At 43.7% G+C, this 19,383-nt stretch overlaps 1 protein-coding gene across 1 annotated transcript in view; it reads left to right on the plus strand.

The window, feature by feature from the left end:
- The window catches only part of TMC1 (transmembrane channel like 1), a 138,550-nt gene that overhangs the window by 44,590 nt on the left and 74,577 nt on the right, over nt 1-19,383 (plus strand). The window contains exons 6-9 of the mRNA XM_030191978.1: nt 177-258; nt 4,201-4,307; nt 13,079-13,177; nt 15,371-15,513. Of these exons, the coding sequence (XP_030047838.1) occupies nt 177-258; nt 4,201-4,307; nt 13,079-13,177; nt 15,371-15,513 (431 nt within the window). The remainder of the gene's footprint in view (nt 1-176; nt 259-4,200; nt 4,308-13,078; nt 13,178-15,370; nt 15,514-19,383) is intronic.

The following is a 19,383-nucleotide window of genomic DNA, read 5'->3' on the forward strand; positions in this document are numbered from 1 at the left end:
GAGTGAAACGAGGATTTATACTGAATTGGAAGCAAAATAAAGATCTTTCTTCAGAGTAGTAATATGAGCCTTAAGCTAGTACGTGACTACACATTCATAATATTATGATATGTAGGTTTGACGTCTATGATCATGTATAATTGCATCTCTTTCCTCCCCCCCCCCCCCCTTTTTAGAAATGGATGAAATTTCAGAGAGATTTTGAGAATTTCAAAACAGCCTGCATACCATGGGAAATGAAAATCAAAGAAATCGAAAGTAAGACACTTGCCAACAAAAGAACCATTTCTATGACAGAGGTCCAAAATTCATGTCCAGCATTCATTATTTGCGGGAGTTAGTTCACAACAGTGGTTCAGACCCCCTTTTAAGCTATAGCACACTTGGGTGGTAAATACAAGAACGGCTGCCTAAAGTTAGACGCCAAACATATCGGCACTACACGTCAATTCTATAATGGCAGTTCCAGTATAGAGTACTAACATAAAGCCAAATTTATGCACCTAACTCTAGGTGTCAGCACATACAGTAGCTCAAAGGCTGGAGGGTGTGTAAGTGCATATTTTGTATAACATGTGCACATAAGTCCTGGGCATGCTCCTACCCCTCCCCGGTCTATGCCAGCTTGCGGTTGTGCACTATCCAGCTTATAATCGAAAGACAAAAACGCCTATATTGCGACCTAAATTGGGAGATAGGCGTTTATCTCCCAAAAACGAATAACGCGGTATAATCGAAAGCCGAACTTGGACGTTTTCAACTGCACTCCATCGCGGAAGCGTACAAAGTTGACGGGGGCGTGTCGGAGACGTGGTGAAGGCGGGACTGGGGCGTGGTTATCACCCGAACAGAGATGGGCGCCTTTCGCCGATAATGGAAAAAAAGTATGCGTTTGTAGCTAGAATTTAGGGCACTTTTCCTGGACCCTGTTTTTTCACAAATAAGGCCCCAAAAATGACCAGATTACCACCAGAGGGAATCGGGGATGACCTCCCCTGACTCCCCCAGTGGTCACTAACCCCCTCCCACCACAAAAAATGATGTTTCACAACTTTTTATTTTCACCCTCAAATGTCATACCCACCTCCCTGGCAGCAGTATGCAGGTCCCTGGAGCAGTTGTTAGGGGGTGCAGTGGACTTCAGGCAGGTGGACCCAGGCCCATCCCCCCCTACCTGTTACAATTGTGCTGCTTAATGCTTAGTCGTCCAACCCCCCCAAACCCACTGTACCCACATGTAGGTGCCCCCCTTCACCCCTTAGGGCTATAGTAATGGTGTAGACTTGTGGGCAGTGGGTTTTGAGGGGGATTTGGGGGGCTCAACACACAAGGGAAGGGTGCTATGCACCTGGGAGCTCTTTTACCTTTTTTTTTGTTTTTGTAAAAGTGCCCCCTAGGGTGCCCGGTTGGTGTCCTGGCATGTGAGGGGGACAGTGCACTACGACTCCTGGCCCCTCCCACGAACAAATGCCTTGGATTTATTTGTTTTTGAGCTGGGCGCTTTCATTTTCCATTATCACTGAAAAACAAAAACGCCCAGCTCACAAATTGTCGAATAAAACATGGACGTCTATTTTTTTCGAAAATACGGTTTGGTCTGCCCCTTCACGGACCCGTTCTCGGAGATAAACTCCCATGGAGATAGATGTTTTCGTTCAATTATGCCCCTCCTCGTGGTCCTTTTAATAAGCTATTTTAAAAGGGGGTCTGCACTAGTGTCTGCATGTGTTTTTGATGCGCACTGAGGCCTCCTTTTACTGCAGCGGGGAAAAGGCTTTTTTAGAGGACAAGAAATGGCCGTGCGGTAAGAGAACCATTTGCCACATTGCCATTTCGAGGGAGAGCACTTACCGCCACCCATTGAGATGGCAGTAAGCCACATTGAGCCTGCAAAGAGGTGGGAAAATGTGGGATACAAATGCAATAAATAAATAAATAAATAAATAAATCCCATTCTAACCTGGTGGTAACCAGGCAATACACAGCGCTGGCCCAATTACCGCCAGGTAAGCACTGGCGCTACAAAATTGAAATATTTTTGTAGCGCCAGAAATGGTTCATGCAGGGAGTGGGAACTACCACTGGGCTCCTGTGGTAGCCTGGCGGTATTTCTGGAATAGTGAGCGGTAAGCCCATGTTTGACTTACTGATGCTTTGTAAAAGGGCCCCTATGGATTTTATGTACATATTTTGTACAATATTGACTAAGGTCATTTACACTGACTGACGTCATTTGCTAATTGGTGCTGATTAGTGCCAAGTAAAGCTACTTAGTGCACGTTATTGCTAATTAACATTAATTATTAGCTCATTATTAAGTTTCACGTGCAACTGATCTTATTCTATAACTTGCACATGCAAATTTTCATGTTAAGCTTAAAGTTGGGCACACAGGATTATAGAATTTGGGGGTTGGGGTTCACTTTGTCATGACACACTATCATTTTCCTTTTTCTTTCCTCCCCCCCCCCCCCCCCAATCTTAACATCTTTTCTCTCCTCCCAATTTTTCTTTAATTATTTCCTTTCCCTCTCATCTTCTCTTCCTTTCCTTTCCACTCTCCTGAAAGTAGCTCCTTCCGCTCCATTCTCTACCATACTCTGGCACCGGCACCCCAACATAATAGCCCTGACAAAAAACCCCAGACAAAAAAGCCTTGTTACAAAATAGCCCTTGAAAAATTGGCCCCTTCTACAAAATAACCCTTGACAAAATAGCCCCTAGATAAAATAGCCTCCTTAACAAAATAGCCCCCTAGAAAAAAGGAACACATCACAAAAAAAGATGATCAACTACAAGTGAAATCTTCACCGATAAAGGCTCCAACCAGTATTACATTGTATAAAGTAGATATAAATAAACAAAATTCTAGAGCTACCAACTGGTATTCATGATCTGTTCTGCTGTTTAAGGAAACTATTCTTCCATCAACATGCTAATTAAAAAACCCCAATATTGTCGTCATTTTCATAGTCTTACCAACCTTATCCTGTTTAGCAAGGTAAGATTATTAGGAAAAAAATGCAGTGCCATATTTTGGGCAGCCTGATTGGGCCCTTTTGTCGGGAGGCTAATTTGTCAAGGGCTATATTGTGGGCAGGCCGTTTTGACAGTGGCTGTTATGTCAGGGACTATTATGTCGGGAGCTTTTTTGTTTGGAATTTTTTGTGGGGGGGGTCATTTTGTCAGGGCTATTTTGACTGGGTACCTCTGGCACCAGCACCTTCCCTTCCTCAGTGGCGTTCCTAGGGGGGCTGACACCCGGGGCGGATCGCCGATGCGCCCTGCCTCCCCCGGGTGCAGCGCCCCCCCCCCCGGATGCAGCGCGACACCCCCCGCAAAAGAACCCCCTCTCCCGGGTGCACGCCACTGGGGGGGTGCCACGCGCGCCTGTCGTCCGTTTGTTCCATGCTTCTTATCTGCCCCAGAACAGGAAGTAACCTGTTCCGGGGCAGAGAAGAAGCATGGAACGAATGGAGGACAGGCACGCGCGGCACCCCCCCCCCCCCAGCAGCATGCACCTGGGGTGAACCGCACCTACCGCCCCCCCTAGGAACGCCACTGCCCTTCCTTTCCATTCCCCAACCAACAATTCCTTGCCTACCCTTTCCTGCCAACCACACCTTCCCTTCTATTCCCTGCTATCAGTACCTTCCCTTCTCTCCCCTCCTATCTCTGATATTAGTACCTTCTTCCTTTACCTCATCCATTCCTTCAGTCCTCTGGATTGCCTCCTGCTGTCAAAAATAATTGAGTGGATAGTGTTTCTTACCTGATGCTGTCTCCCCTTCTGCTATCTCCCCTCTATATGGGACTTTGTAACAACATAAGATATGCTAGACCCCTGGAGGTCAAAAGTAGCTTGCAGAGGAGGATGCAGCAGCAGGTAAGTACTTCTCACTTACTTTGCCCCTGTGTGGGGATGCCATAATGCAACACACGCTAGGTGAGGGCAAGCAGAAAGCAAGACTTCCAATTGCAGCGGTGGCTGTGATTGCTGTGTTCTTCCTTGTGTAGGCAGGCAAATGTTCAGGCCACACCTGAGGTTTCCCAATGGCATACCGGTTGGGAAATTTAGGAATAAAATATCACATGCAATTAAGTAATGTTACAGTCTAAAAGGGGGGAGAGGGGATAGAAATGTCAATACCTGTAAGAGAGAGTCTGAAAAATCAATTGTACTTGTCTCTGTCTTTGTAGGCCATTTTGGCTCTTCAGTTGCATCTTACTTTATATTCTTGCGGTGGATGTATGGAATAAACTTGATTCTCTTTGGATTAACATTTGGACTAGTCATGGTGCCTGAGGTAACAGCGTTTTTTAAACTTCTGGTGCTTTATTTCTTTTTCTGCATCTCTTTCACCTTATATTGTATGGGATAGTGATATTTTGTGGATATGTGCAGTGTTTTTTTTTCTGCTTATTTTTGTTTGATAATGACATGCAACAATATGTCAATGACATTTCGCATATCTTTGCAAATGAATGCCCATCCCTACTAGTTTTTGTATGACTGGATGGTTAATTAAACTGAAAATCTTATGGAAATATATTAATAATGTTCACACTTTCTGCTGCATTTGTAGCGAGTTCTGTCTGAAGGTGCAAAGAAAAAACATGACTCCACTAGTGAAGACCTACGAATTGTATTTCGTATATAAATTTGGCGATCAAGACCAAAGCTGGGCTCCCCATATTTGTTGTGTTAATCGCATGTGCAATGGGTGCCCTCTTTGTAAAGAGTGCACACTATTATTGGCAATCAATATAACAATAATGTTTATGATTTTTTTCCACTTGTTTACATTTGATAACGACATGCAGCGACATGGGATATGCCCCCTTTTGTTGGAATTCTCTCCCGTGTGAAATCTGTGCAGAATCCTCATTTAGGAATTTTAAATCGAAATTGAAGACCTGGTTGTTCACTAGTACTTTTTCTCTAAACTAACCTCGCAGTGATTCATAGCTACTGTCCTTCTTTTTCCCTAAATTAGTTCCTCTCCTGACCCCTCCCCTTTTTATGTGCGCTCCCTCCCCCCATTCTCCTCTCTTTTCCTGTGTGAGTGTGTCGTTGCTTTCCTATCATATTTTGTAGTTCTTTTCCTTTTCTGAAATGTGTTTTAGCATTGTAAACTGCCATATATTGCTAGTCAGTCCTGACGGTATAGCAAATCTTAATAAACTATAAGTATAACCATGCTAACGTTTTCTGCTACAGTTGTGATGAGTTCTGTCTGAAGGCACGAAGAAGAACCATGGCTCCATTAGTGAAGAAGGGCTATGAACTATATTTTGGATGTAAAGTTGATGGTCAAGACAAAAGCAGGGCTCCCAATATTTGTTGTGTTATTTAACTGCATATGATGCACAACAAATACGGGGTACCCAGCTTTTGTCTTGAATTAGACTGGACCTTTTGCCCATGGAGCATCTAAAGCCAAGAGAAACTGAATTTTGAGAGTTTTCTCGCTTCTGGGAAATGACCTGTGCTCAAGTTTCTCAAGTCAAAATGATGACTTCTCAGCTAGGAGCTGGGCAGTTCATTTTAGGTGCTAGCGACGATGCACCTACACTTTGCATAAATGACTCTGAGCTAGTGATTCAAACTGAATGGGAAAATGTGTCTAGGATGTGTGGAAAGTAAATGTTATAGATAGGTGGATATATGACTCATATGTGCAAGTCTGTTATTTGCAGTCTTAGTCCCTGTTTCTTACACAGTTCTAGTGTTTGTTTAATAGTAAGATGTTGCTTAGTTGACAACTTGACATCAGTAATTACGGAGCAATTGATTTATAGGGGAGGCTGAATGAAGCATAAGACGCTATGGCTGGCAGCATGATTGGAATATAATGAGTAACAGACATTTAATGTTGCTTAGGAAGTGAAGCATGGACCTAGTTGATATTTGAGGATGGGGAGGTGAGGAGGGGGGAACACTTCATTAAGTGTGACTGACTGTAACTTGATTATGTTGGATAGAACTGGGGCTGGCGGGAAATTGGAGGGACAAGTTAGAAGAGGAAAGGGAGAGGAGAGAGGGATTATCTGGTAGTGGTTCAAAAATGTTATGCTTTATGGCAGGGGTCCTCAAATCTAATCCTTGAATTCCACAACCCAGCCTGGCTTTCAGGATTGTCACAATGAATATGTATGAGATACATTTGCATGCAATGGAAGTGGTGAATATAAGTAGATCTCATAATTATTCAGTGTGAAAATCTTGAAAACCAGACTGGATTGTGGACCTTGAGGACTGGATTTGAGGACCCCTGCTCTGTGGTGCAGGATGACTATTCCACTGTATGTTCAAGGAAATGTGGGACTGGGGTGAGGGCTGGGCACCCAACCTCTAGACTCATTAAAGACTGAATTTCAGCTAGTGCCTGGATTCCAAGAGCTCCTGGCTAAGGTGCAACGTAAATTGCCATATTGGAATGTATAGTGCATTGGCTAGCCTGTAAAGAGATACAAAATCTTAAATTAATTGAGATATACCAAGGAATACAGATAGCATGTTTACTAGAAATGTGGCTCAATGATGCAGAACATCAAAAATGAGAAGGGCAGGTGTTACAATTCTATTGGTAAAATCTTTGAAATAGAATTAAAGGTAGTGAAGTATCCCAGGATCGATATATCTTCTTGGGGCTGAAGATGTTTAATACAGAGTGTCTATTAGTTAATGTCTATGCTGCAAATCAAAGTGGGCAGAGATTGTTTAGAATGTTACAAAAACATGGGCTACAATGGGGAGAACCCCCCCTATAATAATGATGGGGGCTTTAAATGGTCTTATGGATAAAAAGGCCGACTGAAACTGTTTCCGGCTGAAACTGAATCCACAGCCAAAATTTGTGGCTCAGTTTTAGCTGAAACTGAAGCCGAAAACACAAATGTTGTGCCTGCCCCCTGCTCCCTCCCCTCCCGACAGAAGACAGGTCCCTCCGGGCCATAACCGTCACTCCCCTGAGCTTCCAATCATCATTGGGCCCTCCCCAGACCTACCTTAACAAGGCCTGGTGGTCTAGTGGCGTCTTTGGGGGCAGGAAAGAACTCTACTCTTTCGTGCCCGGTGCAACTGCTCATTTAAAATGACTTCCACAACAGCCTTACAAGATTGCTGTGTGAAGTTCCGGCAGCCATATTGAGATTGCTCTTGCTTATGTTGGTGCCAATCTCTAATCACTCTTGATCATGCCAGTACAAATCTCAAAATAGCTGCCAGAACCTCCCACAGCAGACTTGAATCTGAAACTAAAATTCAGTTGACCTCTATATGGATGTCCACCAGAATGCCAGTAGGGGATGAAGCACAAACTCCAACTTTGAGCTCCATGAGGGGATTGCCATGTCTGGTAGATACCTTGAACTTAGCAGACACCTGGTGAGTGCTGCATCTATTGCAACAGGATATACATAGCCCATTTGATTTGATTTAATAATTTAATATACCACCTTACAGACAAGTTTTAGAGCAGTTTACAATAACAAATAAAAAAGAGCAAAATAAAATAAACAGATAAGACAACTGAAATTAAATCCCACCCATCAATATTCATAGTAAAACCTCAGAAGAGGATGCAATTAAAAATCACCAAAGGTGTAAATGCTGGGTTAGGTGCGCTGAGGCCTTATTCTATAATTCCGCATGCAGCTTTTTGGAATACCCCTGACGTGCCTATGGCCGTGCCCCCTTTTGAGTTATGTGCTAGTAGTTACAGTGGGGGAAATAAGTATTTGATCCCTTGCTGATTTTGTAAGTTTGCCCACTGACAAAGACATGAGCAGCCCATAATTGAAGGGTAGGTTATTGGTAACAGTGAGAGATAGCACATCACAAATTAAATCCGGAAAATCACATTGTGGAAAGTATATGAATTTATTTGCATTCTGCAGAGGGAAATAAGTATTTGATCCCTCTGGCAAACAAGACCTAATACTTGGTGGCAAAACCCTTGTTGGCAAGCACAGCGGTCAGACGTCTTCTGTAGTTGATGATGAGGTTTGCACACATGTCAGGAGGAATTTTGGTCCACTCCTCTTTGCAGATCATCTCTAAATCATTAAGAGTTCTGGGCTGTCGCTTGGCAACTCGCAGCTTCAGCTCCCTCCATAAGTTTTCAATGGGATTAAGGTCTGGTGACTGGCTAGGCCACTCCATGACCCTAATGTGCTTCTTCCTGAGCCACTCCTTTGTTGCCTTGGCTGTATGTTTTGGGTCATTGTCGTGCTGGAAGACCCAGCCACGACCCATTTTTAAGGCCCTGGCGGAGGGAAGGAGGTTGTCACTCAGAATTGTACGGTACATGGCCCCATCCATGCTCCCATTGATGCGGTGAAGTAGTCCTGTGCCCTTAGCAGAGAAACACCCCCAAAACATAACATTTCCACCTCCATGCTTGACAGTGGGGACGGTGTTCTTTGGGTCATAGGCAGCATTTCTCTTCCTCCAAACACGGCGAGTTGAGTTCATGCCAAAGAGCTCAATTTTTGTCTCATCTGACCACAGCACCTTCTCCCAATCACTCTCGGCATCATCCAGGTGTTCACTGGCAAACTTCAGACGGGCCGTCACATGTGCCTTCCGGAGCAGGGGGACCTTGCGGGCACTGCAGGATTGCAATCCGTTATGTCGTAATGTGTTACCAATGGTTTTCGTGGTGACAGTGGTCCCAGCTGCCTTGAGATCATTGACAAGTTCCCCCCTTGTAGTTGTAGGCTGATTTCTAACCTTCCTCATGATCAAGGATACCCCACGAGGTGAGATTTTGCGTGGAGCCCCAGATCTTTGTCGATTGACAGTCATTTTGTACTTCTTCCATTTTCTTACTATGGCACCAACAGTTGTCTCCTTCTCGCCCAGCGTCTTACTGATGGTTTTGTAGCCCATTCCAGCCTTGTGCAGGTGTATGATCTTGTCCCTGACATCCTTAGACAGCTCCTTGCTCTTGGCCATTTTGTAGAGGTTAGAGTCTGACTGATTCACTGAGTCTGTGGACAGGTGTCTTTCATACAGGTGACCATTGCCGACAGCTGTCTGTCATGCAGGTAACGAGTTGATTTGGAGCATCTACCTGGTCTGTAGGGGCCAGATCTCTTACTGGTTGGTGGGGGATCAAATACTTATTTCCCTCTGCAGAATGCAAATAAATTCATATACTTTCCACAATGTGATTTTCCGGATTTAATTTGTGATGTGCTATCTCTCACTGTTACCAATAACCTACCCTTCAATTATGGGCTGCTCATGTCTTTGTCAGTGGGCAAACTTACAAAATCAGCAAGGGATCAAATACTTATTTCCCCCACTGTATGTGCCTTGTAGAATAGTGTGCGGCCACAATTATTGATGTTATTTGGCTCAGTTCTGGGCACCTTACAGTGGCATATCCATGGGGGAGCCTTAGGGGTCTAGGCCTCCCAATTTGGGCTTGATCCCCCTGAAAAATTGAGGCACAGTCTGCTGTTTTGGCTGGCAGGGATCCCCAAGCCCTGGCAACAGATACCCTCCTCTTTGCAAGTTTTCTTGGGTCGCCACAGCACCGGCTGATTCCCCCCTCCTCCCACTGTATATGCTTGTTTTTTGTGAAACTGAGTTCACGAGGGAGGCCTGCCCCCTGTGCATGGTTGTTTTTTTGCACAAGCACAGGGGAAGGGCCTCCCTCGCATATGCTCAATTAAAAAAAAAAAACAAGCATGTGCACGGGGCGGGGGGGGGGGGGGGGGTGTTCGACCGGCGCAACAGTGGTGGCCCAGGAAAAGTGCCACCAACTGCCTGGCTTCACGAGGAGGAGGGCCTCCACTGGCGGGGCTTGGGGACCCCCACCAATTCAAGTATGTGGGTATGGGGTGGGGCAAAATTGTGTACCCCAACCTTGGGCTCAGGACCCTCCCAAATTTGAAAGTGGCTACACACCTGGCACCATATATAGACCTCTACTGTGGGGAGGGGGGCTGAGCCCAATGTGGGGGGGGGGCATTTTGCCCTTCCCTCTGCAACCCCACATACTTGGGCTGGCGGGGGTCCCCAAGGTCCGCCAGCAAAAGCTTTCCTATGGTAATATTCGGTGCCACGCTGCCTGCCCTAATTTCCTGCTCCGGTATGCATGCTGGATTTTAGTGAAATTGAAGCTTGCGCATGCTCAATTTAATTAAAAAACAACATGCACACAGGGGAGGGGGAAACAGGGCAAGCAGCGAAGCAGTGAATATCACTGCAGGAAAGTTTCTGCTGGTGGGGCTTGGGGACCCCCACCAGCCAAAACCAGCAGACTTTGGGGGTTCAAACCCAAATTTGGTGGGCCCAGGCCCCCAAGGCCCCCCGTGGCTACACCACTGGTCATGTTTACTGTGCAGACATCCTGTGTATCATATCTATGTTCTTTAAAGTGTTTCATTTGTATTGTGCTAACATTGTGAATATTATCATCTGTGGTATATAAATATTCTTTCCATGCTGTCTATTGATGTATCATTTGCTGTCATTTATCATATTTTTTTATGCTTGATCTACTGTGCTGTTTAACTGTGTATATTTCTAATATTGTATCTTGCTACTCCTATTTCAAGGATTTAGTTTGCCATCTCCATGTTTTCCTTATTGATTGTATTTATGCTTACGTTCGATCATTTCACTATTGTTATGTTGTTAAAAAAATTTGTAAATTTTATGTCAAGATGTACCTGCTGTGCACTGCTGTTGGTAAATGTTTACATAAAGGAGGGATGTTATCAACATGGGCTACTGTTAAGATATGTTATTTTACTTTAACCTCAGTTATTAGTAACGAGATCTTATTGCATAAAATGGGACCTGTGGTAAAATAGCTCTAGTTAGTGGTAAAATACACGTCTTAACAGTAGCTCACAATAACTACACCCCAAAGGCAATTAATCCCAATACAATAAAGTAAAAATGAATTATATTTTACATTGATTTACTTGTATTATTATATTGTTTTATATTTGTAATTTCATTATGGATTTAAAATTGTGATTGCAGAACATAAATATTTTCATATAAATAAGCGAGCAAATAAATAAATACATAGAAATGGCAATATTCAGCCATTGGATGGATAACTTTTCTGTTCAACTCATACGGCACAAATTTCAGGTATAAAATTAACTGGATAACTAGTGCACGTCTTTATCCATATATTTTCAATGATCCGACTTGCATGAACAGGATTATTGAAGATATATATATACAATTAAATGGACTAGTTATCCTTTATACTTTAAATGGTCTCTGCTGCTGAAACTTGATCTCACTAGGGGGTGATTTTACTAAGCTGCATAAGCGCCTACACGCGCTCTATTTGCACCAATTCTGAGTTACCGACCGGCTACCGCATGGCCCGTGTGGTAATTTCATTTTTGACACGCGCCCGATATTTTTATTTTCTGGCACGTGGGCGGTAATCGGCATTTGGATGCACATTGACCATTACTGCCCAGTTAACACGTGAGATTTAACCGCTAACTCAATGGCAGACGGTAAGGTCTCAGACCCAAAATGGACACGCACCAATTTTCATTTTGCCGCACGTCCATTTTTGTCCCAAAACCCCCCACAAAAGCATTTTTTACAGGTGCGCTGAAAAATGATTCTGTGCGCATCCAAAACACATGCCTACACTACCACAGGCCATTTTCAGCGCACTTTAGTAAAAGCACCCCTAATTCTATAGTTAATACTATCAGGCAAAGGTGTTGATTGCTGAAGTTTTTTGCTTGCGTAAATTTTCTTTCCCCATTTATCCCCCCTGTTTACAAAGCCCCACGGCAATGCCAACACAATTGAATGGGCTGTATCGGTATTAGCACACCGGCAGCTGCTAGCATGGCTTTGTAAACAGAGGGGTCAGTTTTCTTGCTCTGCGTATTCTAAATACAAACAAGTGGCTAGCCTAATGGTTAATGCAGGGGCTGAGAACCTGGGGAATTGGGTTCAGTTCCCACTGTAGCTCCTTTTGACCCTGGGCAAGTCACTTAGGGGCCCTTGTACTAAGCTGCGTTAAAAGGTGGACTGGGCTATTACTAGTGTGTGAGTTTCCCACATGCTGAGGCCACCTTTTAACATGGAGGTAAAATGGGCAATTTTTGTGTATTGGCAAAATTGGCCATGTTCTAATTTTTCCATTAGCGCATGTCCATTAGCATGTGAGCCCTTAACTACACCTATTTTCTCGACAGTAAGGGCTCACACGATAATCACATGTTAATAGGATTGTGTGCTGCAACTTCCAAGCACTAACTAATTAACATTGTACGTGCCCACTCTCCGTCCCAAAACACGCCACCAGTGCTAAAATACTACCGCCAGCCCGATGCGGCCTCCAGAGGTAGTTTTGCCTCAAGCGTGCACTATTTCTGGCCCAACAAAAAATATTTTTGTAGTTTTTACAGCGGAGCTAACCCGGTGGTAATCAGGCAGCCACTGGGTTACCACCTTAATGGGTGGGGGTAAGTGTACCCCGCCACATGACCATGCAGTAAGAGTAATCTTATCGCATGGCCATTTTTTTAGGAGCTTTTACCTGCTGTAGTAAAAAGGGCCCTGGAGAGCTGGAAAATGGTCCCCCGCTGCTACCAAAGGGCCCTTTTTTACCCCAACTTAGTAAAAGGACCCCTTAGATTGTGAGCTACTAGGTACAGGGAAAATATTTGCATAATAAACTTAAACCACTCGTTGCACCACAGAAAAGCAGTACAAATCCTCGACTCTTTACCCTTTAATATTATTTAGATAACAATATTATCTCACACATGAAAGCCATCTTCTGGCTGAAAAATATAAAAACACAGCTTTATAGCATATTCCATTCCTAGGTCAGAAAATTACCAAGACATCATTTCAAATGTTTTAGGATTATCTTTTTTCTCAAATCTTTGTCAGATAGACAATGATCTGAGTGAAGTACTAATAGCTAGAACCTTTGTTAAGGAACCTTGATCTGCCTACTACACTTCTATTATTTGCAACACAGCAAACTCAGAAAATCTGTTGTTACTCTAGACTTTCGGTATTGTGCTAAATAGTTTTTTTCCTGTCATTGTGGGGAAAAAGGCGCTGATGGGAAAACCGTATGGATCTATGCCCAGGAAAACTGTTCCAAGATCCGAAGAAGCAAGTGCTATGAACTTTGCAACTCTGTGGGACTTCAGTGTAAGAGAATCAATAAATACAACTATACCAATCCATGGTCATATTTATACCGCTGACCTTTATGCATACGCTAAACAGAAAGGGTGTCATTATTTTAAAACATTTATAAGTTTGGCACTGGTATAACTCTAGACCTATAATTAATTACGAAGGTCATTTTAGAAGCCTTCCACAGAATCTACACATGTAAATTGGGGTGTGTAGTCTACAAATTATTATTTAATTTCCCATGTCATTTATGGGAATTTTTGTTTTGTTCAGGTTAAAAAAAATTGTTTTGGAAGCACTATCATTATTAGTGTACACTAGTTTTAAAAGAATGCCCACTATTGGAAATTAATGACCACTCCTTTGAAAGAGCGTGCACTTTTCCCTGGGAGTGTGTACAATCATGCACTATTTATACTTATGCCCACCACTGAGAAAGAGTGTGCACTATTTAAAATACAGGAAACCACTTCCCAAATTTGGGTTTTTTCCCCTGTCATGTCAAGAAAAAAAACCACAACATGGGGAATGTCATTGACATTTCCTATATTGTTTCAAATAAATGCACGTCCCTACATGTAAATATATGTATAGATTAAGTGTGTGCATGAGTGGCAATTTCTTAGTGCTGCTATTTACATATATGGAAAGCCCCGCATGCACAGATTTTAAGAGTGTGTGTCATTGAGTAGTCCAGAAAAGTATGCTTATTTCCTAGTTAAGAATGGGAATACTTATATCCGCAATATAATTTTCCTGCTGGCTTTTGCATCTCTTAAGTCATGTGCAAATTTAATAGAAGTGCTCATTTCAGGCAGGGCTTTAACTGAAAGAGTAAGGAGGCAATTTTCCTTAATCCACTCCTTTCATTTTTGCCTGCAGAGTTAAAAAGTGCATTTTTGGAGCTTTGCTGGTTAAGTGGCATCACCTATATGTATCATTGTTTTTGTAATCAGGCCACTATACATATATGTGGAATTTATGGAATCACATAATATCGCTGCTTTTTTTATCTGTGGGCATTTTTATAACATTGCTGTTCCCACTGTATTTGCCAATGACCTTTTATTTATTTTACAAAAGGTTCAGTGTTTGCAGTCTTTTGTAAAATACCAGGGAAATGTGAATGACCCTATTTGCATATCCCAATCCCTTATAGTAAATGGGGCTCAGAGCTTAAGATAATCTACGGGCTGGCCTGGCTGAAAATCTGGCTCAATGTTTATAGCGAATATATAGTCTTTGGATACTGTGGTATCTTTTATAGACATAGCAAGAAAGATGTAAAAATATACTTTTCAGATCCTACAGACCTATGGGTCTTAAATGCTCATGTACAACATCTTTCAGTTCTTTGAAAAGTTTCCTAAGCTATAAAGACTTCACTTTGCTGTAGGACGGATGGCTCTACTAGAAATATATGGTACATCAATGTGCACTGATTGATTTGAATCATTCTGTCTAATTTGTGATCTCAGTTCTGACTCACTATTAAAACTAGAATTGATTATGCTTTTCAAGGAAATAATGTCATGATTACGGAACGGGCCATTTTACTAAAGCTTAGCGTGTGCTCAGTGCCACGTGGCACATAGGTATAAGGTAGGACATGCAGCATTAGGCATGTGCTAATATCTGTTACTGCAGGCTAAGGGGTCCTTTTGCTAAGGTGCACTGAAAAATGACCTAACGTAGTGTAGAAGCATGTTTTGGGAGTGTGCAGATCCATTTTTCAGCGCTCCTGCAAAAAATGGCTTTTTAAATTTTTTTGCCAAAAATGGATGTGCAGCAAAATCAAAATTGGTGTGTGTCCATTTTGGGTCTGAGACCTTACTGCCAGCCATTGACCTAGCAGTAAAGTCTCACGTGGTAACCGAGCGGTAATGACCTACATGCTTCAAATGCCACTTGGCACACATCTGATACGTGCTTCCGAAAATAAAAAATTTTTTTCGAATGCGTGTATCAGATGTGTGCCAAAAAAGAAATTACCACACGAGCCATATGGTAGTCGGGCGGTAACTCCATTTTGGCACACGTTGGGCGTGCATAGATGATTACGTGGGTTAGTAAAAGGGCCCCTAAGTTTTCAATAAAAAGATTCCCAAAATATTCTGGTGTGGTGCTTTTCTTGTTTTATCTTTCAAGCTGTTCACAGTTTTGGAAATGTTTATGGAAAAATTAAATATTTTTTGTTCTCTTTAGGGTTACGCACAGTATTCTGTCCTCTTTTATGGCTATTACAACAATCAAAGAACAATAGGGTGGCTGCAGTTCCGCCTGCCGCTCTCCTACCTTCTAGTGGGAATCGGAACCATTGCATACAGTTTTATGGTTGTCATCAGAACGTAAGTTTCTCTCTGCCTGGGCAGAAATAAAGTTTGATAAGTAAAATAGTAATGATATTATTTTCAAAAGAGAAAATCATCCAAAAAATGGCAGAAATCTGCATTTGGATGTTTTTCTCACAAAAACATCCAAATTGGTATTTTCAAAACCAATTTTTAGACGTTTTTCTATGAAGTCCGTCAGAAGTGCGTTCAAATCACAAGGGGGCGTGTCAGGGGTGTGTTACGGGCAGGATCTGGGATTATGGCTGAAAAATTGGACATTTTTAGGCCATAATGGAACAACACAAAACCGTCCAGGACTAAAATTAAGACGTTTTGAGCTAGACCTGTTCTTATCATATATAATACTTTGCAACTCCAACATTCCATGTCTGGCTGCCTGGGTTCGTAACATCTCCTGACGTCAGCCAGCCTCCTGCGTTCCATTCCCTCTCACTGTCCCGCCCATATGTCAAGACATAATGATGTCAGAGGGTGGAACAGTGAAAGGTAAGTGAATGCTGGAGGCAAGCTGACGTCAGGAGGGATGTTACGAATGGAATGGAAGCCAGCACCAGATAGCCAGAGAACGTTCAGGTACAAATCGAGGGGTGGAGAGAATCGCGGGACATCGAGGGGAGGGAGTGAGGAGGGGAAGGGAAGGGGAGGGCAGGGCAGGGCAGAGGAGAATGGATAAGATGGGAGGACAGTAGATGAGAGAATCGTGGGACACGGATGGGAGGGCAGGGAAGAGGAGAATCGCTGGACATGGAGGGGAGGAGAGGGAGGAATTGCTGGACATGGAGGGGAGGGCAGGGGAGAGAGAAAAAAAAAGCTTACATGATAGCCTTCCTAGGGCCCATTTCATTGTTGAGGAAACGGGCATGGTTCCACTAGTAACAAAGCACAAAAATGTGCTCTAAATTACCAGATGACCACTAGAATGAATCAGAGGGGACCTCCCCATACTCCCCCAGTGGTCACTAACCTCCTTCCACCCACCCCATCCCCCAAAATATGATTAAAAACATTACTTGCCAGCCTCAGATGTTATACTCAGGTTCATTACAGCAGCATGAAGGTCCCTGGAGTAGTCTAGTGGTGGATGCAGAGCACTGCAGACAGGTGGACTCAGGCCCATATCTCCCCCTACACTTGTGGAGGAAACTGTGAGCCCTCCAAAACTCACCAGAAACCCACTGTACCCATAAATAGGTGCTCCCTTCACCTGTAAGGGCTATTGTAGTAGTGCACAGTTTGGGGTAGTGGGTTTTGGGGGCTCAGCAGACAAGATAAGGGAGCAATGGTGAGATGCGTACCTTTGAGCATTTTATAAAGTCCACTGGAGTGCCCTCTAGGGTGCCCCATTGCTTTCCTGGGATGTCAGGGGGACCAGTCTACTAAAAATGCTGGCTCCTCCTACATCCCAATGGCTTGATTTTTTGCGTTTTGCACTTGGACTTTTTTTTTTCAAAAATGGACTAAAAACAAAACATCCAAATCACAAATCTTGTGCAAAACAGTATTTTTTTAAAAAAGTTATTTTTCTTGTTTTAAAATGATCTTCTTTCCTATTCAGATTTTACTTCCAAAGTTGGACTTAGATGTCATATTGAAAATGCCCCTCTGTAAGTTAAAACCTTTTAGTTGGAGTAACATACCGCCAAACTTTAAGGCTTGAAATTGGGCATGCAATTATAGAATGGGCCACGTCCAGGGCCAGTTATATACATCATATAATTAACTAATTGGCGCTAAGGGGTACTTTTATAAAGATGTGCTAAAAAGTGACCTGCTCTACTTTTTATTAACATAGCAACCACACTACTTTATCTTAAAGTAAAAATAAAATTCTTTTTTTCTACCTTTGTTGTCTGGCCATTTACTTTTTTTCAATTGTGTTGGTCCCAGTCTCTGGTTTCTTGTTTCCTTGTCTTTTCTTAACTCTTTTGCCAGGGTTTCCTGTCTGTTTGTCATTTTTCTCTCCTCCTTTTCCTTTCAGCTTTCTTCAATTTTTCTTCTGCCTCTGTCCAGATTTAATTCTTTCTTACTATCCTGTCTTTTGTTTCCCTCTTTTTACTGTCGACCTACAGCTTGTCACCTCTTTCCCTCACCCTGACTCTCCTATTTCACTTCCTCTTATTCCTTAGTCGTCCACTAAAGCTATCCTCTTCCCCTCCCCATCCAGCATCTGCCCTCTTTATCTCCTCCTTCCAGTATCTGCTCTCTCTGCTTCCTTCCATCCAGCATCAGCCCTCTTTCTCCCCCCTTCCATCCAGCGTTTGCTCTCTTTCTCTGCTCCCTTTCAATCAGCGTTTGCACTTTTTCTCTCCCCATGCCATCTAGCATCGGCCATCTTTTTCCCCCTTCCATTCAGTGTCTGCTCTATTTCTCTCCCCTCTTCCATCCAGTGTTGGCACTCTTTCTTTCCCCCTTCTATGCAGTGTTTGATCTCTTTCTCTGCTCCCTTCCAACCAGTGTCTGCTCTTTTTCTCCCCCCATTCCATCTAGCATCTGCCGTCTTTCTTTCCCCCTTCCATCCAGTGCCTGCCCTTTTTCTCTTTCCCCTTCCATCCTGTGTTGGCACTCTTTCTCTCCCCCCTCCATCCAGTGTCTGCCACTTCTCCCCCTCCTTCCATCCAGCATCTGCCTCTTATCTCCCCTATTCCATCCAGTATGTGCCCTTTTTACTTAACCCTCCATTGTCCCAGGCACAAAAAAATTAGTTTCAGAGCCCACTAGGGACAGAAAAAGTACCTGCATATATAATATGTGAACTGCTTTGATTGTAACACAGAAAAGTAGTATATCAAATCCCTTCCTCCCTTCCATCCAACATTTGCCCTCTCTCTCCCCTTTTCCATCTGGCATCTACCCTCTATCTCTCCCTCCTTTCATCCAGCGTTTGCCCCCTCTCTCCTTCCCATTTCCTTCCAGCATCTGCTCCCTCTCCTCCCCCTTTCATCCAGCGTCTGCCTCCTCTCTCTTCCCCACTTTCTTCCAGGGTCTGCCCTCTCTCTCCTCCCCACTTCCATCCAGCGTTGTCCCTCTCACCTCCTCACTTCCATCCAACATCTGCACTCCTTCGCACTTCCATCCAGCATCGTCCCCTCTCCTTCTGACTTCCATTCAGTATTTGCCCTCTCTCTCTCTCCTCCCCATTTTCATCCAGCGGTGCCCCCCTCTCCTCCCCACTGCCTTCCAGCATTTGCTCTCTCTCCTCCCCACTTCCATCCAGCCTCTGCTCCTTACCATCCAGTGTCTTACCTCCCCACTTCAATCCAGCATCTGCCTCCTCTCCCCCGCCCCGTTACACTCCCCGTTGCTGCTGCTGCTTCTCCAGACTAGCAACAACAGTGGCAAAACAATATACAGCCACCATAGGACTACACTGTGTAAACCCACTCCTGGCTCTGCCCAAGAACAAGAAGTGGCGTTGGAGGTGGCGGGATCGGAAGCCATGGGTTTACACAGTGTGGCCCGCGATGGCTGTATTTTGTTTTGCAACTGCTCTTGCTAGTCTGAACAAGCAGCAGCAGTAGCAGCAGATAGGTGGGACAGGTTTCGGTGCACCTGCTGTGTGGCAGGCCCGACTTGCTGCACGGCTCCTGAAGAGAAGTTGTGTGGCCACGCAGCTTACAGGGAAGCCTTTAGGTAATGAGAAGTGATATGGAGACTACAGGGTGAGAGAAAGTGAGAATGAAGGTAAAATCAAATGGGCAGATATAAATGCAGTGAAGAGAAGAGTGGGGGAAAAACACATAAAATGAAAGATCAGGGTACAGGAGAAACTACATATTGGTGCTGTAGGGCCCAGTGTAATATTTATAGCACTGTCTTTTCATAGGTGGTTTAGGGCTTTTATACTCCATAAGTACATAAGTAATG

Source organism: Microcaecilia unicolor, chromosome 2, assembly GCF_901765095.1.
Source record: "Microcaecilia unicolor chromosome 2, aMicUni1.1, whole genome shotgun sequence".
NCBI lineage: Eukaryota > Metazoa > Chordata > Amphibia > Gymnophiona > Siphonopidae > Microcaecilia > Microcaecilia unicolor.